This window comes from Choloepus didactylus, chromosome 21, assembly GCF_015220235.1.
Source record: "Choloepus didactylus isolate mChoDid1 chromosome 21, mChoDid1.pri, whole genome shotgun sequence".
NCBI lineage: Eukaryota > Metazoa > Chordata > Mammalia > Pilosa > Megalonychidae > Choloepus > Choloepus didactylus.
In genome coordinates, this window is record NC_051327.1 from 28,344,817 (window position 1) to 28,372,199 (window position 27,383).

Sequence of the window (27,383 nt, forward strand, 5' to 3'; positions counted from 1 at the left end):
TAGGGACCCCCACGGCTCACCCTCAATCCCACCGGCCTCATTTTTACAGCTCCCATGTGCCTTGCTCCCAGCCTTTGCTTTCTCCACCACCTTCACTTGTTTCTGACACTTCTTTTCTTCAAACAATGTGAATTCTGTGCCCAGACTCGTCATCTGTGACGGCCTGCTCACATGACGGCCTTCCTTGCCGTGTGCCGTCCTGTCACCTCTGACCCCCGCCCCCGTCTTCCTGCACGTTCTGTGAGTGCTCTCTGGCCATGGTGGCATCTTTCCATCGGAGTGTGCACCAGCCTCACCTGCAGCCCGTGCTGCTGTGTGGGAGCACTCGGTGCTGTCATCCCGGGCCCCTCCGTGACCTCCACCCACTCCCGTCAAGGAGGCGGCTCGCTGGGGGTTGAGGACCGTTCCTGGGGTTTTCTGCCTCTTTCCACGTAAATCAAGTGAGAAGGGGTCCAGGGCCGCTTCCTCAGGGGAGACCCATCTGGTTCTCCTTCCCGGCTCTGCGTGAGCCAGGACACCAGATCCAGGGCTTCCTTCTCCGGCCCCAGGAAGGCCCGGGGCCGTGCAGTGCTGTCCTTAAGTCCTTTCTCTGCTCTGTTCTTCCTGCCACCAGCTGCCACAGGCGTTGTCCACCTCCCTGCTCTGGGCTTTTCAGAGCCTTGGGGTCAGAGTTCCAGAGGATCCTGGTTGTCATCTGACTTTGTCCCGAGTACATTTCCCTTCAAATCTTTGTGACGTCTTTCCTCTGTTGGTTAGAAGTCTTGCTGGTTTTACCCCACAGCTCTTCAGGGCTGCGCTTCTCCCTGATGGCCCTGATTCCCTTCCCCTCGTTTCCGTCCTGGACCATCGCAGCTCCCTGGTGTCTAGTCCTGACCCCCCAAGATCCACCCTTAGCGTGGCCACCTGTTCAGTCTGTGTAAAATGCAGGTTCGACCCCGACACCGCTTGCTCGAAGCCCTGCAGTGACCTCGTGGGCAGAGTCTGCACTGCTCCCCTGCAAGGCTCACCCCACCCGCCGGCCACGCCAGCTCCCTCCCTGCTGTCTCACCCGGTCTCTCTTCCTGCTCCCCTGCCGGCCCGAGGGAGCTCCAGGGTCATTTCTCCCAGAAACCCTTCCCTGAACCCCAGTGGCGCCCTTTGCCACCTGCCCGTGGGTCTGGCAGGTTGTCTAGTGTGCTGTGTGTCCTCATGAATCCTGGGGGAGGTTTTATTCACATTGGGCCCTTCGGAAGACCAGGGCCCAGAGCCGGGGAGGGGCTTGCCTGCTCTTCCAGAGGTGAGCAGGGGGTGAGACCCGAGGCAAGGCCGGAAGTTCATTCCCAGATGCCCTCCATTGTCACCACTTGTTTCAGGCCCGTCCTTCACTTCTACCTTCCTTACATGATGTTCTCAAACCATCTTGCCCATGGCTATAGAATCTCTCTGTAGGTTTTGTGTATTACATGGTGTTTCTTCGAGTTGACATACAGTGGAATAAATTTTACCTTTCCTTTGGACTCGCAAATCACTTCCACTTCCTTTACAGAATGCACTTGTGGGCACCTTTGTTCACAGGCTCTTTGCTTCTTTGGAAATGTTCTTTCCGATGAATTCTTGTGTCTGCGGTAATATAGGGCCATGCGAGTGGACGTTTTTCTGTCTCGTGATGAGTCTTGCCCAGTCCCCGCTCGGAGGACTGCTGACGTGTCCCCTGTGGGCATCTGTCTGCCGCTTCCCCTGCTTTTTGTCTCATTCTGTTCTCTCAGACACGGAAGGGAGCCCCTGACCGGCGACTCGGGCCGTGCACAGCACACTCTGATTTTGATCTGGTCGGTGACATGCCCTTCGTTCTCAGGAGTCTTTCTTTTCTCTTTATTACAGAAGCTGTGGGTTTACAGGGCAATCACGCATAGCTTACAGGCTTCCTGTTCACCACCCTATTAGTACACCTTGCGTTGGTGTGGAACATTTCCACAATTGGGGCAAAAGCACATTTCTATCATTGTCCTATTAACCGTAGGCCATGGTTTAACTTGGGTTTCGCTGTGTTGTACAATTCCATGGATTTTAAAAAGAATTTTATCTTTGCTATATATATGACCTAATATTTCCCCTTTTAATCACGTCCATTGACTATTTCAGTGGTGTTAATTACGTCCACAGTGCTGTGTACCATCACCACCACCCATTACTAAGACAGTTCTGTCATGCCAGAGAGGAACTCTGCACATCCCACTCCCTGTCCCCACCCTGTCCCCCAGTAACCTATATTCTAGATTCTGACTCTAGGAGTCTGCTTATTCTAATGGTTTCAATTCAGTGAAATACCACACTTGACCTTTTGTGTCTGGCTTATTTCACTCGACATGACGTCTTCCAGTCTCATCCATGTTGTCGTGTAGATCAGGACTCCATTTCTTCTTGCAAGTGAATAATATTCCATCGTATGTGTATATTACATTTTGTTTATCCATGCAGCGGACACTCGGGTTGCTACCATCTTTTGACAATTGTGAATAATGCCGCTGTGAACATCAGTGTGCGAATGTCTGTGCAAGTCCCTGCTTTCAGTTCTTTTGGGTATGTCCCTAGCAGTTGGGTTGTCGGGTGATATGGTAATTCTGTGCTTTCCTTTCTGAGGAACCACCAAACTGTCTTCCACAGCGGCTGCACCGTTTTACATTCCCACTAACAATGAATGAGTTCTCCTATTTCTCCACATCCTCTCCAGCACTTGTAGTTTTCTGTTTGTTTAATAGCAGCTGTCCTAGTGGGTGTGAGATGATATCTCATAGTGGTTTTGATTTGCATTTTCCTGATGGCTAATGATCTTTTCCTGTGCTTTCTGGCCGTCTGCATATCTTCTTTGGAGAGATGTCTATTCAAGTCTTTTGCCCAGTTTTTAATTTTTTTTTTTTTTTTGACTTTTTGTTAAGTTGTAGGATTTCTTTATATATTCTGGATATTAAACTTTTATCAGATATGTGGTTTCAAATTTCTCCCATTGTGTAGATGGTTGCTTTACTTTCATGATAGTCTTTTGAGACACAAGTTTTAATTTTGAAATGGTCCCATTTATCTATTTTTTCTTTTGCGGTTTGGCTCTGGGTGTAAAGTCTAAGAAACCATTGCCTAGCATAAGGTCCTGATGATGCTTCCCTACGTATCAGAGTTTGATAGTTCTGGCTCTTGTATTTAGGACTTTGATCCATTTTAAGTTGATTTTTGTATATGGTGGGAGGCAGGAGGTCTTCCCTTTTTTTGGGCATTGGAGATCCAGTTTTCCCAGCGCCTTGTAGAAAGAGACTGTTCTTTCCTAGTTGAGTAGTCTTTGCCACTTTGTCAAAAATCCTTTGGCCATGAACGTGAGGGTTAATTTTGGAGCGCTTGATTCGATTCCATTGGTCTATATGTCTGTTTTTGTGCCAGTACCATGCTGTTTTGATTACTGTGACTCTGTAATAAGTTTTAAGATTGGAAAGTGTGAGTCCTCCAACTTCGTTCTTATTTGCCAAGGTGACTTTGGTTATCGGACCTTTGCGTATAAATTTGATGATTGACTTTTCTGTTTCTGCAAAAAAGGTTGTTGGGAATTTGATTGGGATTGGGTTGCATCTATAAATTGCCTTGGGTAGGATTGACATCTTAATAGTATTTTGTTTTCCAATCCCTGAACAGGGAATGTCCTTCCGTTTATTAAGGTCTCCTTCATTTCTTTTAGCCATGTTTTGTAGTTTTCTGTGTACACCCTTGGTTAAATTTATTCCTGGATATTTGATTCTTTTAGTTGCTATTGTGAATGGAATTTTTTTTTCTTGGTTTCTTCTAATTCTTCATTACTTTTGTATAGAAACACTACTGATTTTTGGTGTTGCTCCTGTACCCTACCACTTTGCTGAATTCATGTATTAGCTCTAAGAGTTGTAGATTTTTCAGGATTTTTTAGCTGTAGGTAGTAGAATCATGTCATCTGCAAACAGGGAAAGTTTTACTTCTTCCTTTCCAATTAAGATACCTTTTATTCCTTTTTCTTGCTCAGTTGCTCTGGCTGGAACTTCCAGTACAGTGTTGAATAACAGGGGCGACAGTGGGCATCCTTGGCCTGTTGCTGATCTTAGAGGGAAGGCTTTCAGTCTTTGACATGAAGTAGGTGATGGCTGTGGGTTTTTCATAGATGCCCTTTATCATGTTTGAGAGAGTTTTCTGCTTTTTCTCAGGAGTCTTTTAAAGGCACCTGTCCTTTTTCAAAGCCACTGCAGGGTGTGCCCTCCTCCCGATCCCTGCAGGGCGCCCGTGTCTAACAGTTGCCGGCAAGTATGGGGACTGACTTGGAGAGCACCCTCTGTCCCGTCTCGCACTCTCCAGCCCCGCCATGGAGGCGAGTTTTGTAGACAAAGAACAACCCGAGCAGAAGAAGGGCCGGGTCCTTGAGGCAGCATGTTGGAGACCCATGGGAATGGGCTGTAGACGTGCACACTTCAGGGCCAGTCCCTGAACCCACATGGCAGGTCTTCTGCTAACACAGGGTTGTTCTGTGTGTCCCGGTGTCCACATGGCCGATGTAGTCATATTGTAACAAATCACCTTTGTGGTTTGTCTTTTTCATCTTGTCACCACAGCTCCTGCAGGTTGTCAGCTGTGCCCATCTTTAGCTGAGACCCTGCTCAGATCAGCGGGTTGTTTGAAAGCATCCCTTGCTGGTCCAGATCCCCTTGGGTCTGTTAGGTTTATCCTGGTGATGTCGTGGTGCACTCAGCACCCCTCCTGCCTTCCACAGCAGCCAGCAGTGGTGGTTTTCAGCTCTTTGGCTCTTTCTTTGTTTGTCCTTTACATTGTTCTTTGTCTGTTAGATTTAATTTTCTTGAACATGCTTTCTGGATGTCAGTGCTCTGCCTGGGTTCTTCATTGCCGTTCCCTGGTCCTGAAACCCTCTTTGCTTGGGGAGGTGCTCTGAGATGGTGGAAGAGGTTGGGAGGTGGTTCTCATGGATGCAGGGTTCAGGCAGCGAGATCAGCGAGACGGATCCCAGAAGCTGCGCTCTGGAATGTTCTGTTACTTTGCTGGCATTGGCGTGGGAAATGCACAGGTTCCTGGTGTAGACTCCTCCACGACTCAAGCCCGTGCCACAGGGCCTGCCGGAGCACACGTTCCTTCCCTGTTTCCATCACCTTTCCCCACGGCAACCTCCTGGCCCCTCCTGGCATCCCTGGGTAGGCCCTTTGCCGGGCGCTGGGATCGCCCGAGACTCTCACCATGTGGACTGCTGCCCGGACCAGTTTGCTCATGCCCTTTCCTCCTTCCTGCCCCCCCGCCATGTGGCACCTCCTGCTGGGCGTGTGCATCTCGTCCCGCACCTGCCTTCGGTTGGATGGATAACTCTGCCAGGGTTCCCTCTGACTCTGCACCGGCTGTGGCAGTGTGTTCGGTCGCACCAAGCCAGGGGCCTGCCACGGAGACACCAAGGTGCTGTCAGGCCGTTTGCAGCAGGCTTCCGCCCACAGAGAAGCATGTCAGCTGCCCCGGGGCTGGCTTCGCTCCTTCACTCGGACCAGAGGTCACCAGTGCGCAGAGAAGATCTGGGTTGACCGCACAGCCCCGTTCTGCGTCGTGCAGAGAGGCAGCGTTTTGCATATGTCCCATCTGGGCAGAGCTTGTGAGTTGCTGGTGGCGAGCCTGCCGTCGGTATTCCTTCTTGGGCAGAGGAGGAGCCACGGCCGTGGTGACAAGTAGGATGGCCTGTGCCCCAGCTGCGGGGAAGTCCCGGCTTGGCAGTGATGGGTCCGCGAGGACTTCACACTGCTGCCTCCAGGCCTTCCCTCATCTGTGTCAGCCCGGGGCCTCGGCAGTCCTGCCTCTGGGTTAGTCTTGGTTCTGAAATACCATGTTTCTGACCTGGGGCTCCCCACTTGGCAGCTCATCAGGAGCTGTGTGACAGGGGCCTCTTCTCCACACCACCCTGGGGGTCCCGAGACCATCTCCAAACAGATGCATTGGCGACCAATGTTCCTGTGTGTCCACTTTCTCTGTCGATGCCCATGGGTAGGCATAGGTTCTCAGAAGGTGGGCACCATGGCAGGACGCGCCTCCCTTGGGCCTCATCTTGTGGGAGTCTGGAGGAAACAGGAAGAAGGCAGAGCTGGGGATGTCCAGGTGGCTGCGGGCAGGTCAGCAGGGCCAGGGTGGCCTCCCCAGGCCTCCAGGGATCCGACGTGTGGCCGAGACTGTCCCCTCCTTACCCCATCACAGTCTCTTCTTGCCACTTCCAGTATCAACAAGTAATTCACGTGCCATGAAGTTCACATGTTTTAAATGTGTTTTTTTTTTTAGTGTACTCCCAGAGTTGTGCAGCCCATCCCCACGAGTTAATGTGCAACATATTTTCATCACCCCGAAAAGAAACCCTGCGCTCACTGGCAGTCACTCCCCCTTTCTCCCCAGCGCCCCAGCCCCTACTCTGCTTCCCGTCTGTGAATTTCCTGTTCTGGGTGTCTCATGTACATGGAATCATGCACTCTCTCTTCTTCTACATCTGGCTTCTCTGACTCAGCATAATGTTTTCCCGCTTCATCCATGTCGAAGCGTGTATCAGGGCTTCATTGCTTTATGGCTGAATAACATCCCATTGTGTGGGTGGACCACGTTTGTTTATTCATCAAGCAGTGGCTCATAAAGTTCCCCAGATCGTGATCTCTTCTGAGAACCTGGCGACAGATGGGTCTTGTCCTCAGGAACCCTCAGGAATTGCCAGCGTGTGGGGTGAGCCGATGGCGCTGCCTCCTTAGGGCCCCAGGTGTCAGGATCCTGGTTGTGGGCGAGTGGAGAGCCAGAGGGGCAGCCCGTTGCCACGTGGCCGGCCGCAGAGTCACCAGGGCCGGGCTGCAGCTTGGCTTCCTGCCTCACCGTCAGGCTCGCTTCCTGCAACAGGTGCTCGGTGTGATGGGGGTTCCGAGGAATTTGCTCTCGTGTGCAGGCCGTCAGGAGGTGGGAGTGCCGCGCCAGCCCCCGGGACCCAGCTCGTCCCGTCCTCAGCACTTTCCTTGTGTCACTCTAGGGAGCCTTCTGGAACCCGCCAGAGCACGCTGCTCACATCCCACTGGCCACACCCCACCACGAGGCCGGTGGGGGAAGGTGTGGTTGTATCTGGCTGCTTTGCTTCCCTGTTACGAGGAGGAAGGGGAGGCTGACCCAGTAGGCCACAAGCTGCCCGCTGTGGCCCGACCTCCCATCCGGCCCCTCTCAGGGCGAGCCCAGCGGTCGGGAGGAGGCACAGCGAAGGGGGCCCAGCAACCCGGTCCTGGCAGCGGCTAATGCAGGGCAAGGGCTGTGCGTGGCGAGCGTGCCCAGGGGGAGATGGGCAGTGGGCTCACGGTGCTCGGGCGCCGCCCTTGGCAGGAACCCCCCTTCCCAGTGCCCGTTCTCTCTTCTCGGGGCTGGTGGCGCTTTCCAACAAGCCCTGCTCTTCATCCTTTTTTTAACTTTTTATTTTGAAAGTTGTAACACCAGGGCTGCATTCCCACGTGCTCTTCTCCTTTTAGGACGAGGGCCGAAGAAGGAGAATCGGCCTGCACCTCCCCCTGGAGCCCGTGTCCCACCGGCCTGCGTGTGCCTGCATGTCCCCGTTTCTGAAGCCTCCTGCTCTCTTGTCTTGCAGTGTTCTCCCGTGGACTCAAGAAGTCTTCCCAGGAGCTCTATGGGCTGATCTGCTACGGCGAGTTGCGGAAGAAGATCGGGGGCTGTGAGTACGCTCACTGGTCTCTGTGATGATGTGTCCCTGCTCTGCTTGCCCCGGGTCCGTCACCTGAGCATCCCTAGGGCCTCAGCGCTCTCGTTTCCCCGCCACCTTTCTGTCTCAAAAAGTTCTAACCTACAGAAAAGTTTAAGAAAAGTGGGATGAAGAGGCACATACCTTCCATTGGGGTTAGTGGTTGATAGAGCTTTGCCAGGCTGCTCTGTTTCTCATTCCTTCTGTGCATGTGCACACGTGCAGGCACATGTGCAGAGGTAGACACAGGCAGGCACACGCACGTGCAGGCACACACATACAGCACACACAGGCACGCACAGAGGTAGGCACACGCATGTGCAGGCACACATACAGGCAGGCACACGCGTGCACTTGCAGGCACACGCATGGAGGTAGGCACGTGCACATAGCACACAGGCAGTCATATGCACGTGTACATGAAAGGACGCGCACACGCAGGCACACACATGTAGGCATGTGCACCTGAAAGCATGCACACAGGCAGGCGCGTGCACAGGCAGGCGTGTGCCCACGAACAGGCACGCGCGTATGAAAACACATGATTAGGCAGGCGCGCACACGCACATGAAAGCACGTGCACACGCAGGCGTGTGTGCACAAGCAGGTTCACGCGTAGGGTGCTTTCTCTTGCTGCTGTTGGCCCATGACCTGTGGGCCTCACGTTGCAGCCCTGAGCGTCCCCGCCCGTGTCTCCTGGGAGCTGGGACATTTTTGACACCTGCAGTCTCCTGGGGGCAGGCTGCCCATGCCCAGGACCTCTGGTCGCCCCGCAGATGCCCCTCAGGGCCACTGCCCCATGTGAGGTTGCGTCCTGATTCCCTCTTGGCCCGGAGCAGTCCCTGACTCCTGGGTCTTGGGACCCTTTATTGCTCGCCCTCGCGTGGACACACTGTGATTGCCCCTGATGAGACGTGCCCGCTTGCCACCTGGGGGCCCTGCTGCCTGTCCATGGCCCCTGCACTGGCACACCTCAGGAGTGACACTACTACCCATCAGAGGGGTGTTGACGTGTGTCTACTGCTCAGCTCAGTGGGTCCTCATCAGGCCAGGTCACCCGGGCCTGAGCTCTTGGCCCTGGCCCCCTGAGCCTCCCCTTGCCAGTGGGTGGAGGGGCTGCGGGACAGAGGGCAGGGAGGGGCGGGGCCCGTGATCACCTGTGTGTGCCAGCCGGGCCGTCTCTCAGCACGCAAGGGTGCCCAGAATCGGCTCCGAGCAGCAGCAGCAGCTCCGGGCCGTGCTCTGACAGACCCTTTCTCCGTCTGTCATTTCTACTGGAGGGCTTGGTGTATTTGGTGTTCAGAAGCACTTGGGAGGAGGATTGCTGCTCTATGTTCCCCTTCCACTCACTTTTGGGCAGCCACCGGCACTGCCTCTCCCTGTTCCCACTGCTGGCAGATGCGCTGGCCTTGTCCCAACCAGGAAACCAGAAACAGCCTGATGGCGCTCCTGCTCCACTCCCCGCTGCCTGTGCTCGGCCTCCCTGTCCCCTGTGGGCCTCTTCCCACTCGGGGGCCTCCTCACAGCGAGTCCAACTCTCCTGCTCTCATCTGACTTCCTTTCTTATCCTCAATAGTTCATGCGTGTGCTCCAGCAGCCTGTTTTAAGAAAGGAAAAGAATGTCCTCCATGGCCTCATGCTCCCTTCTGCCTGCTACCCACTCTTCCTCTAGCTGTTCCTACCCTGGCTCCCCTTCACAGAAGCTTCTGGAAGGACTTATGCATGCTCCTCCTTCCACTGCTTGACATCCGCTTTCTCCAGGCACAGGCTGAGCAGGGCCTCCATGCATCCACCCGTGTGGCCTCCTTATTGGCTCCCGCAGGCCCGCCCCCTGTGCCAGTCCCTCTCTCTGCTCCATGCCTAGATGTCAGAGGCCCCGGCCCGTCACGGCATCACCTCTCCTTTCTTTTTGTCTGAAGTCTCCCGGGCAGCCTCTTCCAGCTGCACGACTGCCAGGGCAGCCCACGTGCTGAGACCCCCCACCCCCCACCCAGTGCTGCCCCCGCCGCTGCTCTGCTCTCGCCCTGTGTGACTGCCCTCTGGGCTCGCATGGCCGGCGGCTTGCAGGCTGCATGGCTGAGGCCCGGTGCTGGCTCCCTTCCTGGCCGGCTCCCTGTTCTCTTGTCTCAGGCCGTGCACCACAGCCTGGTGGCTCAAGGCGTGGACCTGGCTTCCACGCGGACCTGAGTCTTCTCTTCTGCTGGCCTGGACAGGACATTTCCTGACTGGCTCTCAGCTCCTGGTCCTTCCTTCTTGGATCTTTTCTTCCCGCAGTTGGGTGATTTCTTTCTTAACTCTTCGGTCTCCTCTGAACAAGCCTGCCTGCCTCATCTCACCCGTGGGTCTGGGTTCTGGCCCCACGTCCCTCTCGTGCTCTGCTCCCTCCACCCCGTCACCCGCGCTCTGTCTTCACCATGCGGGGCCTCATTTGCTTCCCGCACACCACGGCTCGTGCCTGCTGGAGGCCTCGCTGAGCCGCCAGGGTTGGAGCGAGGCCTGAATGACAGGAGTAAGCAGCTGAATGACCCACTGGAGGCGGGGAAGGGAGGGGACAGGGTCCTTGGTGCCCCGTGAGTGAATGAGAGCGTGTGCTACGCAAGGGGGCGTTGGGCGCTGCGGAAACCAGTGCACCTCAAGGGGTTTGATTAGGGTATTGGCTGGGAACAGAAGCCGTCAGCTCTGTCAGTATCTCCGTGACATGCAGTGTATTTGTTGGCTCTTGTTTCTCTCCTTCTCATTTTGGTTTTCTTCCTTCGCTTTTTTCCTGGAGGGTCGGTGAGCCTTCAGGGTCAAGAGCCCTTCCGTTCCTTCCTTCCCGCCCAGCCACCCGTAGCCCACTGATGGTCTGAAACCTTGCAGGCTCTCCCATGGTCACGGCTGGGTGGGCGCGCCTGATTGTCGGGGTAGATTTGTGCCGCTGCACCCACCTTCCACAGCCCGGGGAGGCTGTCAGTCCCCAGGGCCTGGGGGCCGCATGCTGGTGATTCTGCCTAGGCCGGATGCTGCCTTGAGTTGCATCTTCCCTTCCTCTCCCTGAGTTGAGGCCACGGACACACACACAACTGCGTTTTTACGCTCAGCCGGTGGGTTGCAAGGCCGGTCCTGCGTGCACCGGCCCTGGGATGCTTCTGGACGGGCCACGTGCTGGGCACCTGCCCTCTTGTGCAGGATCCTGGCCCTGTCCCAGCACCTGTTCCTTCCCGTATCACCCAGCCACGTCCTGCTCCAGCCCTCCCGAGTCCCTGCAGAGTGTGGACATGTCATATTGTTGGGTCTCTGCTCGAAAACTTTGAGTGGCTTCAACCACCTGCAGACACCCCGACACCCTGGCCCGCGAGGCCCTCGCTCTGACCTCAGGCCCGTCCTCCAGGCTTCCTGCTTCGCTGCTGTCGACTAGAGGCCTTTCTCGGCTTCAGACTCGCCGGTGCCGACCCCCGACCCTGCTGGGAATGCTGGTGGGTCCCCTCGGTCCAGTGCACGTCACACACTCACACACTCGTGCTTGGAGGCCCCATGGGTGCTGCGTGGAGGACTCCACTTCACCGAGGGCTGCTCCATCCTCTGACCCCCATGCTGCTCTCTCCTCAGGCCACAGCCCTGACTCAGCGTTCCCTTCAGTTATGTTAGTGTCTCCCCAAGCACCCTGCGCTCAGCGAGCTTCCTGTGACCATTATTTCTGGAGCACTCAGAAGATGCTTCTTTAGGCTTCAGGGGGTCAACATTGCTTTCAGCTAGTAGGGCCTTGGCCTACTGAGGTCTCTAGGAGCGTGTGAACCGGAAACAAGAGACCTGTGTCTGTGCTGGACGCTTGGCACTTTCACATACGCTTTCTGGTTTATGGCACCGTGGTATCTGGGAGCCACATGTGATCCCCAGTTGGCAAAGGGCAGTGAAGACACCCCGGTCTGATGGGAATGAGCACATGTCCAAGGTTTCTTGGCCAGCAGGCGGTCGGGGCGTGCTCTGACCCCGGGAAGCCACTGATTGTTCTGATGTGGACATGGGCGATGTCCAAGCACAGCGTTTGTGTGGCTCGGGTTCCCAGTCCCCTGAGGCGGCCTCTACGCTTCTCCCTGTTCTCTCAAAGGCCGGGTCCTTGTCTGGTGACTTGAAGTCCACCAGTTGGGTCCAAGGGTTTCTGAAAGGCTTGGCCTCAGCTTACACGCAGGTTGGGATGGACCCAGCGTCCCAGCCTTGCCTTCACTGAGAAGCCACGTGACCAAGCAGGTGAGAGATTCCAGTTCACAAGAGAGGGTGAGCCTGCAGCCTCCTCCTCCTCCCGCCCTTTTCCTTCCTCCCTTCCTTTTGCTACGTGCACTTCCGTGGCCTCTCATTGCTCGTTGCTCCTGGGACAAGGCAGAAAGCCCGGCCCGGTCCCTGCGGCGTGCTCTGGCTCTGGTCCCCACCCTCTTCTCACCCACCTACCAGCCCCTTCCAGGCCGCCTTGAGGCCTCTTTCCATTTGCACAGCTGACTGCCAACCTTGGGGTGTTTCTGCGTGAATCCCCCTCCCCTGGCCCCATGCCCGTCAGCTCCTGCTCGCCTCCTGATGAGCACGGATGCCCTGGTGCTCCTTGGTCACCTGGGCCTGCTTTCCGTCTCCCCGGCCGTTGGTGTCCTGCATCTCCCTGTGGCTGGATTTGGCGTCTGTGTGAGCGCAGCCAGACGTTTGCCCTTCCCAGCCCTCTTCATTCTTCCCTGAAGTCCCAGGATTCTCCCTGGCATCCCTCTCTGTCAGCCCGAAGAGCTTCCTTTGCCGTTTCCGGCTTGCAGCCCCTTGGTTACTCCCTGAGAAGACTTGGTTTCTTCTTTATTCTCGGCGGCGGTTTCTGCCGACTGTGGCACCACAGCGCTGCCTCTGGTCCCCGGCACGTCGGAGGAGAAGGTGGAGGTCTCCTCGTTCCTCTTACAGGACACGTGGTTTTTCTCTGGCTGCTTGTAAGATTGCTCGTTGTCTTTGTTTTTCGGGCTGTTTGTGTGCTTACTGTTTTCACTCTTACATAAGCGTTGAGAGTTTTACCGTGAACCCCCAAACACCCGCCCCCCGGCTTCTCCCTGAAGCTTCAGTGTCTGAGGAAAGGCTGACAGCAGTGAGTGCCCCGCAGGCAGGAAATGGGGGGTCTGCTCCAGGGAGCCACGAGGGTCTTGGATCGTCACTCAGCAGCCGGGCAGCTATGGGTGTGCAAAGAGCAGACCTGGCCGAATGGGTGGATGTCGGGGCCCGCAGGGGGCTTGGATGGGGTCTGCTGGGGGAGAGCTCAGCTGTGCCGGCCGCGGAGTGGACCCGGCCTGCCAGGGAAGTCTGGCGGGCGGGGGGCACCGGCCACGATGAGGGGAGCAGGGCCGCCTGTGGGGTGGGGCTTTGTTCCGAGGCCCTTGAGTACAGGGTGAAGGACCTGAGTTCTTGAGGACAATCAGACACGACCCTTGGCGGATTCGCGCCTGCAGTTTCATGCTCTCCGTTTCTCTGTCTCCGTTTTCAGGTATGGACGACAAGAACGCAGCCAAGCTGAGCGAACTCATCCAGGTCGGGTAAGTGGGTCCCGCCGGCAGCCCCAGCTGGGCCCATGGGGGGTGGCGTTGCTTCCTGGAGTGCTCTGGGAGGACTGCTCCCCAGCGCACCGCGGAGTTCACCGGGCGCCATCCTGGTCCCGCTGCCCAGAGACAGGCAGCTGCGCCGGGGACAGCTCGCCTCCCCCCCCACCCCCAGCGGCCTGTCCTCTCTGGGCGTCTCACCTCATCCTCAGTGCCGTCCCTTCTTTCCTTCCTCTCGTGCTTCGTGCATCTCACAGCGTCCACTCCTGTCTAGCTTCTGGAGAGCCTCCCCTTCCACCTTTCTGTTTCATCTTCCTGGTCTTTTTCCGTGCTGCTCCTGTCGGTGTTTTCTGTCTCCTGTACCAGTGACTTCCTCTGCAGCCCTCTGAGGCTCGGGACACCTGGGGCAGAGCCGAGGCTCCGGCTTTCTGTCCCCCTCCGTTACACTGCCGAGAGCTCTGAGGTTCTGGCCGCACGGCACCTGTGAGCCCGAGCCCGAGGGACCCGGCTCCCACTCAGCCGCGACCCGCGCGCTGTCTGCTCTCCCGAGGCCTGACTGGTCCTGGTGGCTCACTGCCTAGGAGCCCCCGGCTGTCCTCCGTTTCCCCCATCGTATGACTGTGTGCTCACCAGCCTCAGTTTTGGGTGCAGCCTTTGTGACCTCCACCCCAAGGGCCTGACCCTTGGTCCCTGGGTCCCTGCTGAGGGGTCTGGACTCTGCGTTCCTCCGGTTTCTGCCCCTTGAGGTGGCCCCAGGGCGCTGCGAGCTGCTTCCGTCTCTGCTCTCTTCCCTCTCCCGCTGACCCTTCTGGGGCCCTGCTCCCCTTCCTAATGCAGGGCTTCCAGAAGGACTCATAACGTGCCCCCATTTCTGTGCCTTGGATGGGGGATCCCACACGCCACAGGCGTCTCCTCTCCCTCATAGCTGGCTGCCTCTTCCGGTGTGCTGAAGCTGCCGGAACGCAGTATGCCATGAGTGGGTTGGGGTTTTCAGTGGGGATATATTAGGTTGCAAATTTACAGTTCTAAGGCCATGAACATGTCCAAATCAAGGCATCAGAAGGAACACACCTTCTCTGAGGGAAGGCTGATGGCATCCTGGGTTCCTCTGTCAGCTGGGCAGGCACGTGGCTGGCGTCTGCTGGTCCTTTGCTCCTGGGTTCTGGTTTCAAAATGGCTTTCTCCAAAACGTCTCTGGGCTTCTGGCTCTCTTCGCTTCTCCTGTGGGTCCTTGCTTCTCCTGGGGTGTTTTCTAAGCTCCTCTCTGTGAGCCCTCTTAAAGGACTCTAGTAAAGTGTTAAGACCCACCTTGAGTGGGCAAGGTCACATCTCCATGGAAATAATCTAATTAAAAGGTCCCACCACAATAGGTGTGCCCCCACAAGATTGGATTAAAAGAGTGTGGCTTTTCTGGGGTACATATAGATTCCAAGCAGCACCCCGCCCCTTGCCACTTGCTCCTCACCAACGGCTGCAGGTGGGGCCTGTGTGATCGTGGCCGCGGCCCTGGCCCCTCCCCGCTGCAGGCTGGGGGCTCCGTGTGCGGCTGTGCTGCCTGGGATGGGGTCTCAGTGGCTGCCCCGTCCTTCATGTTCTCCCCCTCACCAGGGCCGCTGAGCTGACCGCTCCGTCCCCCAAGCCCTCAGGACAGGACTCGCTGCTCTGCCGCCCCCACTCACCTCCTTGCCTTAGCCCTGCCCACCTGGCCGGGCCTCCCTTGCACTCTGGCCGCCCCCTGCCTGCTGTCGGGCTGCTCAGCCTCCGCCAGTGCAGGGCCGGTGGGGCCGGTGCCCCTGGTTCCACCCTGGACCTACCCGGAAGCCTGGGAGTGCCGATGGGGCCGGGCTGGGGCCAGGAATTGCCAGACTGTCAGTGAGGAGCAGCTCCTGAGGCCTGGGGCGGGTGGTCCTGAGCCGGCTGGAGTGCAGGGGAAGGGTCCACACGTGTGCATGGTGTCCTCGGTGGATCGTCATCCCAAGGATAAAATGACGATCTCCAGGCCCACTCTGGTGTCGTGAAGGACTGGATGAATAAATAACCGGGAGAGCTGCCGTCGGTCCCCGTCTTTACCTAGCTGCTCCGCCTCCGAGGGGGTGGAGTGTGGCCCAGGGACCTTCGCACCGAGGCTCAGGGCTGCAGATTGTTGAACATGGCGTCGTGGTCCAGAGAGGGCAGGAGGGCAGGAGTCGCTTCATGGGGTGGAACGTGCCACCACGACCTCGGCCAGGAGCTCAGGGTCGGTGTTCGCAGCGGTGAGCCTCATGGAGGGCGCGCCCTGGGCAGGATGTGACGAGACGGGCACGTCAACCCTGGGCCCGCCTCCCCAGGCCCGTGACCCCAGGCTACACGCAGGGGAGGCAGGGGACCTGTCCAGGTAGAGGGCACCACGAACGAGGGCGTCCAACCCTGCCCGCGCCCCAAGGAGCTGCAGAGGCAGCTCCCCAACACCAGGAGGGGCCTGGGGCAGAGAAGGGGTAGGAGGGAGGGAGGGGCTGTGGCCTTGTGTTGATGCCCACAGGCCAGCATTGGCCCACTGATGGCCAAAGGAGACGTTACTGTGGGTAACCAGAAGGGGCAAACTCTAAAACCATTCTCAGCTGAAACTTTCTTTTGAAGTGAAATGGATAAGACGAAAGCCTTACTGAAGGTCCAGCCAGGACTGCTGGGGGCCGTGGTGATCAGGGTGTGCAGAAAGTTAAAAAATGTGAGAAAGGAAGTGGCAAAGTTGTCCACGTGATCTTTCCTTGCGGGTGGCGTGGCTGGGCAGTGAGAGGATTGGAGAGGCTCAGCTGAGGGGTGCCGGGCCAGTTAGAGCTCCAAAGTGGATAGCGACAGAAGCTAACCGCTTTTCCCTTTTTTGTTTTATTTTTTGTACTATCTAAAATCAGTTATTACAGTTAATTTAAAGACCCCCTTTACTTTTTTAGCAAAAAAAAAAAAAAAAAAAAAAAAAGAACTAGATATAAACTTAGCAAGGAATATAGAAGAGCTTTTGTTGAAAAACAGTCTAACAATTGAGGCCCGTGAAGGACGGCTTAGGAGTTAGGAAGGTGATCCCGGTTGGAAAGTCATGGTGTTGTGAGGCCGTCGCCTCTCCCAGCACTAGCCGTAGCTCTGTACGCCTGGTTTCGGAGTGGCAGTGCAGGGTGTTGGAGCTCTAAAGCTCTGACTGAAGTAGAACCCACCTGTTGGGGAGCGTGGCTCCATGAATGTCCCCAGAGGGTCTCGCTGGCTTGAGTTGTGCACACCCAGCCTTTTCAGAAGCCCCCCAAACCCCCTTCTGGTCCTCAGGGAGCCTCCATCCTGACCTCTGGGTCCACGTTGCCAGCACGGGTTCACGTTTACTGGAGCCCGACACAGTGATTCTAAAGTCTGCTGGAAAAGACGTGGAGATGGCTGAGGACGTCTGGAAGGTAGCACAGTGTGGGCAGCTTGGCGTGGCGGGTCTGGGGCTGGCATGCAGCTGCATTCGTGAAGGGTGGGCGCTGAGCCAGCCTGAACCCGGGTGGGGTTGGAGGGAGCGTGGGGAGATGGGCACACAGCGGCTGTGGGGGGTGGACCCAGTTGAGAAGTGCAGTGCGGTGCCTCCTGGGTTCCTTAGCAGAAGGGATTTTCCACTAGTTTACTGTTTCCATCATAGATGCGTCCTTTCTCGAGAGGGCACGTGACGTTGTTCAAGGAGAGAGGCCGGTGTAGATGGGCCAAGAGGGAGAGTCTCTGCCTTTGGCTCTCTTGGGTCCTTTCTGAATTTTTACTGCATATCCTTGATTTTCATACTAAAAAAAATGTAATGCCAGAACATGGGAAAAATCTAAACGTAAAATATTGACTCATGGAAATCCTAGAGGAAGGCGTGGGAAGCCACTTCTGAGGTTCTGATTGTCCTGAGCACACTGCTCGAGCGGTGCCCCCGTCCACGCCCACCTGGAACCTGCGAGGGCTGTACTTGGACATGGGGTCTTCACAGAAGTCGCCAAGTGAAGCGGAGGCCACGCAGGGTCAGTGGGCCCTAAGAACAGAAAGACGGGGTCCTTGGAAGAGGAGAAGACGTGTGGAGAAGAAGGCCACGTGGAGACAGACTCGGCTTGGGGGGCTGTGTCTGTGCGCGGGGAGGGCCAAGGAACGCTGGCAGCCGCCACCGGGGGCAGGGCTGGGTCCCCCTCCACGGGCACGGGGAGCGCTTCCGGCCCCCAGGCCTGTGAGAGGACGGGTCCCTGTGGTGTGGGCTGCCCAGTCTGTGGTCCCCTGTGACAAGGTCCTGGGAGGCTCCAACACCAAGCAGCGTGGGTCCTCCCCAAACTGCCAAATGAGAATCCCTTCAGATGGATGAGAAAAACCCAGTCCTCCAAAAAAACAGACGGACAGACGGGCAGCTCACAGCAGGAGAAATGCAGGAGGCTGATAACCATAGGAAGGGATGAGATGCTCACAGGAAAATGCAGAAATGCAAATTCAGAAAGCTCTTTGATAGCTTCCTCCATGGTGGATGGCCCCGCTCTGCCCAGCTCTGCTCCCCTCCGGCCAGTCTCCAGCGTCCGTCTTAGGGGCGTCGCAGCAGCTGCACACAGAGCTGGGGACAGGTGGGCCCTGCTGCTGAGGAGGCGCAGGGGAGCACGCAGGAAGGCTGGCGCAGCCTCAGGCTGCAAGTGACATGCAGATCACCAGATAGAAATTTTTGAAGTGCATAAAGTAACTGGAGAAAAATATGTTCTCTTGATGGCACGTGACATAAGCCAGCCATTTTCCCTGAGCAGCGAGAAGTTAGGTGGGTAGCTCACTGGAAGACGGGCAGCATGTGAACAGGCATTTCATTGCACTGGAGAAATTTAAATGGCTTCTTGGCACCTGAAAAGATGCTCCGTTCACTCTTAGTAAAAAGAAAGACAACTTGGAACAGAGCAACCCCTCGGAGCTTGGGTTGCTGCGACTCCACAGCTCTTCACCGCCAGAGCCGGAGATGGCGTTTGCGCCGGTGCCGGGGGTCCGCTTGTGACCCTGTTTTCAGTGGCCATCTCGGGCCCAGCCGCCCGCCTCTGGGAACGCACCCCATGTGACGAGTGGAGGGCTGGTCCCGGGTTGGCATCGGCTGTGGCGGCACTCACACCGGCTTCAGGTGGGATGTGACTCTCAGGCTCCCGTGAGTGCAGCGCCCACGGGTGGGGGCCCGGCTCAGCACGGCTCTCGGGATGGTGGGTGCAGGGCCGCGCCACTGCCCTCAGGTGTGTGTCGTCACTAGAACGCTGGACACAGTGCCCTTTGATCGGCAGGGAAGAATTCCTCATTGGGAAAGAAGTTCCTTTTCACCAGTTTAAGTTCCTGTAGTCAAGTTTTCTATGTGGGGTTATAGTTATAAAAATGCATTTACCTGTATTCCTGGCAACAGGAAGACTCCCCACAGCTGAAGCCATTGTCAGGCCCCGTTGTGCCTGGGGCCTTGTCACGGCCTAGTGGCACCACCCTCTGCGGCTGATGGAGGGGTTTTTGGTGGGGTATTTGCCCCTTGGTGTGCCCTGCAGACTGGACAGCGTGGCTGGGCAGGGACCAGAGGCGCCTCACAGGAGGCAGGCTGCTGGTGTGGAGAAGCTCCGGCCATGGCTCCCTGGCACACCTGCGCTGTCTGCTGGCCTGCGTGCCGGCTCGGGGCCCGGGCTGCTGGCTTGAGGAGAGCTGCTGGGCGCTCGGCTCAGGGCTGGGAGGAAGGCTTCACTCTGACTGCGCACAGCCCTCCTGCCTTCAGAAGCCATGTGTGTTGTGGCCGGGGTCTGGGAGGCCCTCCCTCCTCGAGGCCGGCTCTGAGGGCCGCTCCCCTCACCTCATTCTGTCGAGACTCAGGCAGCAAAGCTCCAAATCCCCACAGGTGCCAAGATGTGAGTCCTGGGATCCCCTCACCAGCCCTCAGGGCCGACTGGAGCCGGGGCTCACCCTAGATGTCACAAGCTGCCTGAGGAAGCTGACGGGCACCACGTGGGCAGCGTGTTCACTCTTGCCACTGTGAGCTCCTCCTCCGAGAGACAAATGCTTAAGAAGTTAGGTGCTCACTTTCGATCTTTTAACAAGTTTTATTGCCAAAAAGTTTGAGCACGTAGAGCAGTTGGAAGGATAGGGCAGTGGACAGCTGTGTGCCCTTCCCTTGGGGTCACAGAGGGAAAGACCCTCCTGACTGGGCACTGGTTTGCATCGCTGTCTGTCCCCTTGTCTGTGTATGCGTGCGCAGATGTGTCATCTGCCCACGTTGTGCTTTAATTCCTTGATCTTTCTTCTCTGCTACGCTGTGGACTCTTCTGGTCTCTGGTGCAGACCCCGCCGCTGCAGGCATGTGTGCTGCGTTATGGCTCACAGACAACGAAGAAAAGGCGAAGGCTGCAGATGCCTGCTGGTGCGTGCAGCCCACCCCGAGACCACAGGCCCGAGGACAGAGCCGGGTGGGATTCCAGCTCCAGCCTGTGCGGGCTGGGTGGCCTGGGCAGGTGCCCTCACCTCCGTGGGCTCGTCGCCGGCTGTGTGGTTGGGGCGGATGACGCCAGCCTTGCAGAGTGGTGGGAGACAGGATGCAGTACCAGAGTGGCCAGCTCAGGGTGGTGTTGGTTTAACGAGCAGCTGCCTTCGAATCCCGCAGAACGACCAGACCCTCGTCGTGGTGCGTCCTCTGCACGGGGACTGGGGTCAGGAAGGTGTGGCTCTTTCATCACAAGGTAAATGGAAAGAAAACAGTTAAAGGGCCCGACGGGCAGTTGGGGAAATGTGAGCATGGGCTGCACGACACAGTTGTGGTGTGTCAAAGTTACAATTCCCAAGACCGGCTGGGGAGCCCTTGGAGGACCTGAAGTCGGGGTCCTTGGTCGGGAGCTGGAGAACAGATTGGGTCATGGCATCCAGTTCTGAGTATTACAGATGGGGTCACTGAGTGACGCCGGGCAGGTTACAGCCCCATCCCATCAGCCCCTGGTGTTGCCTCCTCCTCGTGCCGCCCCGGCCACTGCACCTGCTGAGCTCCTCTCCATTCTTGTGGTTCTGCCTTTTCCAGCACATCCTGGAAGTGGAATCATTGGGGACGCAGCCAGTGAGGCTGGCCACTGTCACTCGGCAGACCTGCCGGAGACTCACCCAGCTGCTGCTGGCCCAGTGGTGTCCGTGGCTCGAACGCACGGCAGTCTGTCCGTCCAACCCCAGAGGTTTCAGTGATTACAAGGAATCTGCTCTCCGCGTTCACGTGCTTATTTTGGTGAACTTGGCTTTTCCTTTGGAGATGCCCAGTGTGTGTCCAGTTGAGTAGGGAACTCCAGACTGCTTCGTGGAGTTAGGGTGCCCGTGGCCCCCCTCACTCACCCGCGCCCGGTGTTCTCAGTCGCTGTTGTGCAGTGAGTCTAATGGTGGGAAATGGTGTCTTGAGAAGTTTCTGTTGCATTTTTCTAATGACTGTTGACGATGAGCCTCTTTCCTGGGCTTGTTTGCCGTCTGTGTACCTTCTTCAACGCAGTATCTGCTCAAGCCTTGTGCCCAGTTTCTCATCATTGAATATAGATCAATTGTTTACATTCTCTGGATACATATCTTCGTCAGGTTTGTGATTTATAAATATTTTCTCCCCATATAAGATTTATCTTTTCATTCTCTAAATAATGTCATTGCCAGAGCAAAAGTTCTTAGCTTGCTGAAGTCCAGGTTGTCATCTTGTTTTACTTACGGGTTGTGTGTTTAGTGTTGTGTCAGAAATCTTTGCTTGAGCTGTGGACCCAAAGATGTTCTCCCAGGCTCCCTTCTGAGCGCTCTGTGGTTTTACACTTCACGTTCATATCCGGGACGCACTTTGAATTGTTTTTCGTATGTGGTGTGAGGTTTGGGTTGGGGTTCTTTTTTTCTTTTTTTTTGTCCTTGGATGTCCAGTAGTCCACCATTTGGAGAAAGGCCTGTCCTTCCTCCGTCCCACAGGACTGCTTTGCAGCCTTGTCAGGAATGAACTGGCTGCCCTCATGTGGGTTTAGTTCCAGACCTTCTGCCTAGCAGAAAAGAAGATGAATCTCATTTCAGAAAGGAAAGCCTGATTCTGTGCACAGAGCAGAATTACAGTTGTCTGTTTTGTCACTGTGACTCCTGTGTCATCGGGGCAGTCTGAGGCCGAGTTGTGTTTCTTCTACAGACGGCGCCCGGTGCCCTGGGGAAGCCTCCCCGGTCTCCCAGCTCGGGGCTGCTGGGAGCCTGGGGGGCTCTGGCCCCTTCCTGGGACGCCACCAGCCCTGGACCCTCTGTTCACTGTGGCCCTGGAACTCGCCCTTGGTTCTGTGCGCTGCCCCGTGTCCGCTGCCACTCAACTTCTGTTTGAGAGAAGAGGCAAGAATGGTTACCTGGTGAAGGGGTGCTCCGTTTCACCAAAAAGGGAAAAAGGGAAGTCACAAAATAGCAGTTTAACGGAAAGTGTGATTGTCTCAAACACAGGTGCCACATGCCACTCCTCTCTGTTCCAGGCTTGGGGGCGGATGGGACACTGAGCGGTGAGCAGAGAAACCGTTGGGTTCGCAGAGCAGTTCACAGGAGGAGATTAAGAACTGACTTTGCGTGGTTACTGCTTTTTCTAAAATCTCCCCCAACTCCTTTGTCCGCAGTCTTGCTCCAACTCGTGAATGAAATGCTGCTGTGCTTTGTCCTCTCAACTCATGGTTCAGATCCCAGAACTTTGTCCAGCGGGACATGGTTTTCTGTGCTTGTCACTTGAGGGCTCTGCTGCTCTCTGAATTGTCCCCCGGACGGAAGGGGGGGCGGCCTGGAAGCTTCCTTCCTGGCGGCCCTCGGGTCTCCTTGGCCAGGCTGCTCCTTGATGTCCTGTGCTTGATGAGTCTGAGTCAGCCCTCGGGTGGGTGGGTGGACGGATAGACAGCTGACTTAGTAGCTGGAGAGAATGGGTGCGAGGGTGGGCGTGTCCTGCTGCCGAGCAGCAGCTAGAGCACCCCAGTGGGCCCACGTGCCCCTTGCCCCCACCCCTGGGCACCTCCCATCTGTCAGTCTGGCCATGTCAGCACTTGCTTAAAGCCTCAAAAGCTCTGGGGGCTCCGTGCCAAAACCCATGGCTGAGGGGAGTGAGTCTCCGTGATGCCTTCCCTTCCGTGAAGGAGGGACATCGCTTTGTGTCCTGAGAGGTACAGGTTAGTTACAGACGCTCTGGCAGAGCTGCCGGAGGCTGGCTTCCTCCCTGTGCAGCGGCCGTGCTGGGTGCTGCCCCTTCACCAGGCCTGGAGCACCGGCGGGAGCGGCTGCCATCCTCAACGGCTGCTTGCATTCGGATCTCCAGGTCCAGGTGGCATTTTTTTGTATACACAATTATGATATTAATACATTCTTTTTAAAATTTCAAATGCTACAAACATATAAAATATAAGGAGTCTCCCCCCAACTGCCCCCCCCCCAAAAGTGGCTGGATGAAGGGAAATTACTTAGGGCCGTTTCGCGTGTATCCTGAACTTTTCCTCAAGAAAGTTATTTGCATAAATGTATGCATAGCTGCAGGTACAAATATATACAGATGCAAATAATCAATTTGGTTCTCACACATTTTTATAATCATTCCTTATGTGTTTCGTAACTTTTTCACTGGCTATTTCTTAGAAACCAGAAAAAGCTCTCTCCCCTGACGTCATGGCGACTGGTAGTTGGTTGTCAGTTGAAAAAGTTGGTGAAAGCAGAGCATAAAGATGGCGTAGACATGCCTGGGGCATCTGATGAGCTGTACAAGTGGTGCGTCCCCCTGCAGCCACCTGGTGCTGGGCTGCTTTCTTCTCGGAGACCACGGCGTGGTCCGTGCCCGCGGTTCCCAGTTGAACGGGGAGCGAAACAGAGCTCGTGTGCACAGGGCGACCGCCGCACCCTCCCAGACTCCCCTCTGACAGTCGTCTTGCCCACCTTTGACTCGACCACGGCTTTTTGACACAGTGTCCTTCCCTGAGCATTTCCAGAGCATTCGGTGTGCTTTGTAGAAGGGAGTGTGTTTGTGGCTTTGGGACTCGTCTCATCAGTCGTCCGGCAGTTGCTTGACCTGTGTCTTCTAATGCACCTGCAGTCGTGGGAAACAGGTTGGGGCGGCCCCGTGCCCGCTGCTGCTGACAGAGACACCGCCTCGTGGCCCCTCGGCTCCGAGCAGGGGGAGAGGGCGGGCAGGCCGGCAGGCAGGCGACCCCACGGAAGTGGGCGCCCGGGGCGGGGAGGGGTCAGCGCAGCAGCTGTCCGCGGGCACCTGGAGGGTGAGGCGGGGGTGCAGCAGCAGGCCCGAGGGGTGTGGGGACCCCCAGAGGAGGGACGCCCGGCCCTGGTCTCCTCGGCTGCCCAGGGGCTTCAGCTCCACCCCACCCCTCCCCCAGGGCCACCACAGTGCGTCACAAGGGGCGGAACCTGCGCATCAAAGCACCCATGTGCCGGGCCCTGAAGAGGCTCTGTGACCCCGACGGTACGTGAGGAGGGCCGGGTGCAGGGGGGCCAGCCTGAGCAGTGCTGTCCGGCGGTGGTTGCTTGGCGCTGGCCCTGGGGGGTCTGTCCTGCTCCCGCGGTGAGTCCCTGGGTGCGGTCGGGAGGGATCGCGTGGCCTCTGCCTGCGTGCGGCGTGAGCAGCCACATGGGAGGCCCCCGCCCACTTGCTGTACTGGCAGAGCTGCCTGCACGGCTTCCCCTGCGCCCCTCCGGGGGCGGCCGCCTCCACCAGGCGCTCACAGACTCTTCCCGCCGCAGGCCTGAGTGACGAGGAGGACCAGAAGCCCGTGCGTCTGCCCCTGAAAGTCCCCGTGGAGCTGCAGCCGCGGAACAACCACGCTTGGGCCCGCGTGCAGAGTCTGGCCCAGAACCCACGGCTCAGGTAGCGGGAGATGCCGCAGCTGGCAGGGGTGGCCTTCGAGCCCCAGGTGCTCACAGCACCGTCACCTGTTCCCTGGCTTTGTGCTTGATGTTCTCTGACGTCAGAGGAGAGGGTGGCTGCTGAGGGGCTGGGGAGGGGCCCGGAAGCACCAGTAGCTGCTTCACACCTGCAGGGGCTGTGGGGGCTGCACGTCGGGCAAGAAAGGGATGCCGTGGTCTCCCCTCGGCCCCATAAAGCCCTCCCCTTCCTCCACTCTCCGAGGCTCGGCACCTGACCCGCGCTCCAGGCACTGTGGGCTGTGGCCCGTCTTCCATTTTTGCTTCTCTGTTCTCTTGGGGTCGATTAAGGCCTTGGACCCAGGACGGGCTGGCAGGGTCTTCCATGTCCCTGTAATTCTGCTGGATGCTTCCACTGGTGGAAAGGAGCTCTCTGTCACTCCTTGTAACTCTCTGCAGATCTGCAATCATTTCAATTTGAAATTTCAGTTTAAACAGTGGTTGCTAGGCCTGCTGGGGCCTGGGACAGGCTCCCTGGTGCCCTGCCCAGGGGCGTTTCCCTCCCGCTCTTGTCTGTTCCCTCTGCAGGATGATCGTGGAGCTCCACCGGAAGGTCTCCAGCCTCATCGAATTCCTAAAGCAGAAGTGGGCGCTCCATGAGGTCCGAATTGTATCTTTTTCCTGAGTAATTAAACCCTTGAAATTCCACAGCGCCTGCTGCTTGGGAAGGGGTCTCACTTCTCCTTGGCACTGGGCTGGCGGTAGGCCCACGGGGCATGGCGGCCGTGCGGTGGTGTTCGCTCACTTAGAACGGGAGTGGAGACTCAGACCCTTCCCTGTGTTTCGGGGATGGAGCCCTTTCAGACCTCCTTGGGGCGTTAGAACGCCGGCACAGCCAGCCCTCCTCGGAAGGGGCTGCCGTCTGGTTCGTGGAGCATGTTCCTGCCAGCAGTCAGGTGATCGGAACAGGACGGGCCCTGTCTCCGAGCCAGCTCTGTGCCAGGTCTCACAAGGAGGCAGGCGGTGTGCCAGGCGCGGGCGTCTCGAAGAAGAGAATTCTGGGTCACAGCCGTTGCTTGGTGGGGAGGAAAGCCCCTCTGTCAGGGCACGACCTGGGCCCGTCTCGAGGACGCACTTGTTTTCCCCCAAGACACGGCTGGCCCTGGCCAGGAGAGGCCCTGCCTGGTGGGCAAGGCCAGGGCCGCCGAAGCCCAGGACACCCAGCGAGTGGCTGGGGTGGGGGTGAGTGGGAGCCGGCTGCTGCTCATTCCTTGACGGCCCGATCAGCGTAAGACGCTGGAGGAGCGGCAGCTGCAGGACTTGTGTGCCGACGAGGCACGGGACCCGCCGCCCCAGGAGAGGCTGGTGCTGCACCTCTTCCCTGGCGAGAACTGCACGCTGACGCCCCTGCCGGGCGTGGCCCGCGTGGCGCACTCCAAGGCCTTCTGCACAGTGCACTGGCAGGAGAGCGGCCGCTGCCGGCAGAACACCAAGGACTCCCACCTGCTGCCTCCAGCCCAGATCCTGGGCGTCCAGGGCGGGCCGGGCCCGGCCCGGGGTCAGGGCAAGTGTCCCCGGGGCAGCGCCGAGGGCAAGGGTGGCGGTCGGCCCCCTGCGCCCACCGACGCATCGCAGAGCTCCGGAGAGAGCTCCCCCGAGAGCGGCCCTGGGGAGGGGGCCGCCCTGAGCCTGAGCAGTCCGGACGCTGCCGACAGGCCCCCCTGCGGGCTGCAGGACAGCACAGGGGGGAGTCTTGAGAGAACCGCTACAGCGGCGCCCGCGGAGGGTGGGGACGGCCCCGCCTGCGACCCGGGTCCTCGGCCCCTGGCAGGGCCTGAGCTGTGTGCCTGTGGCCGGCTCCCAGACCTGGAGGAGGAGCTGTCCCTCCTGGACCCTGTCCCCCGCTACATGAAGTCCTGCCAGGACCTCATCATCCCCGAGACGTGCCGCTGCACTGAGGCCCGGGCCGGTGGGGAGACCCCTCCCTCCAGGGGCTGCGCCTCGCCTGACGTTCTTGCCCCCAGCGGGGATACCACGGACCTCACCCAGGCCCGGGGGACGCCCTCCGTCGGGGCCCTGCCCAGGCCAGAGCCCCAGCCAGGCGTGTGCATCAAGGACCCGGGGGGGCCCTCAGAGGAGCCCCAGGAGAAGGGGAGCCCCCCAGAGCCCCCGCCTTCCCAGGGCCAGCCAGCTGTCAAGCCCCTGAAGGACGCCTTCCCCAGCCGGCTGGCCCAGCAGATCCGAGAGGAGGGCTGGAGCCTGCAGAGCTCCGAGGGGCTCACGCTGGCTGAAGTCTACCTCATGATGGGCAAGCCCAGCAAGCTGCAGCTAGAGTACGACTGGCTGGCTGTGCGGGGCCCCGAGGGCCTGTCCACGGGGGGACGGGGACCGGGCCCCCACTCCAGCCCCATGCCTGCCGCCTGCCACAAGCAGCGCCTCCTCGGCTGCCTCCTGAAGCTCATCTCCACCGAGGTCAACCCTAGGCTGGTGAGTGCACGTGGGGGGCTGGCCCTGTCAGTGACCCTCAGCCTTGAGAGGCCGGTGCTTGCCCTTGGCGTTCTCAGCTGGGCAGAGACCAAAGCTCTGGGGTCTGAGGGGAGAAGTTTCCCAGGGACTGGGGCCATCCGCCTCAGGCTCTTTGCACTCCACTTCACCTCCCTTGAGCTCATTCCATGGGCCGCCCACTCCCTGCCAGGCCCTGGGGATCAGCCCCCACTTAGGGCTTTGAAGAGGGAAAGTGCCAGCAGCTGATGTTGGTCAGGCCCTCGTAGGCCCCAGGGGTCCTGCTAGGCTCGGAACCTGCAGGCAGCGGGAGTAGCGTGGGCAGAGGCCCGGGGGCCCCATATTGGTCCTGAGGCTGCAGGATGCAGTGTGGGCGAGGGTGATGACATGGGCTGGTCAGCAGGGCCGAGGAGGGGGCTTCAGGAGCTGCCCAAGCCTAGCTTTGGCAAAGGGGTGAGGGGTTCAGCAGAGGGAGCAGGACCCCTGAGTTTGCATTTGAGGAAGATGGTACCCCCTTGGTCTGGGAGAGGCTGCCGCAGGGGCATAGGGAAGATGGCGGTGCGGCAGCCTCATGGTGGAGATGGGGACGTGGGGACAGGGTGCAGCAGCGCCTCTCACTTCCCTCAAAGTGGGGTCTTGGAGGGAGGAGGGGATGGGAGCAGGGATCCAGGTCTGTGGTGTGTGGCCTGTGAGAGACCGTGCCCAGGGAGAGCTGAGAGGGCCCAGCCGGGAGGGGGCCATGCCCGTGGAGCCCCCAGCGGCCCGTGAGTGGGGTT

At 58.1% G+C, this 27,383-nt stretch overlaps 1 protein-coding gene across 4 annotated transcripts in view; it reads left to right on the forward strand.

Moving 5' to 3' along the window:
- The window catches only part of CRAMP1 (cramped chromatin regulator homolog 1), a 66,873-nt gene that overhangs the window by 16,757 nt on the left and 22,733 nt on the right, over positions 1-27,383 (forward strand). For all 4 annotated transcript variants that reach the window (XM_037814106.1, XM_037814104.1, XM_037814105.1 and 1 more), the window contains exons 5-10: positions 7,631-7,714; positions 13,224-13,272; positions 23,622-23,707; positions 23,986-24,109; positions 24,694-24,775; positions 25,393-26,592. In XM_037814106.1, coding sequence (XP_037670034.1) covers positions 7,631-7,714; positions 13,224-13,272; positions 23,622-23,707; positions 23,986-24,109; positions 24,694-24,775; positions 25,393-26,592 — 1,625 coding nt within the window. The remainder of the gene's footprint in view (positions 1-7,630; positions 7,715-13,223; positions 13,273-23,621; positions 23,708-23,985; positions 24,110-24,693; positions 24,776-25,392; positions 26,593-27,383) is intronic.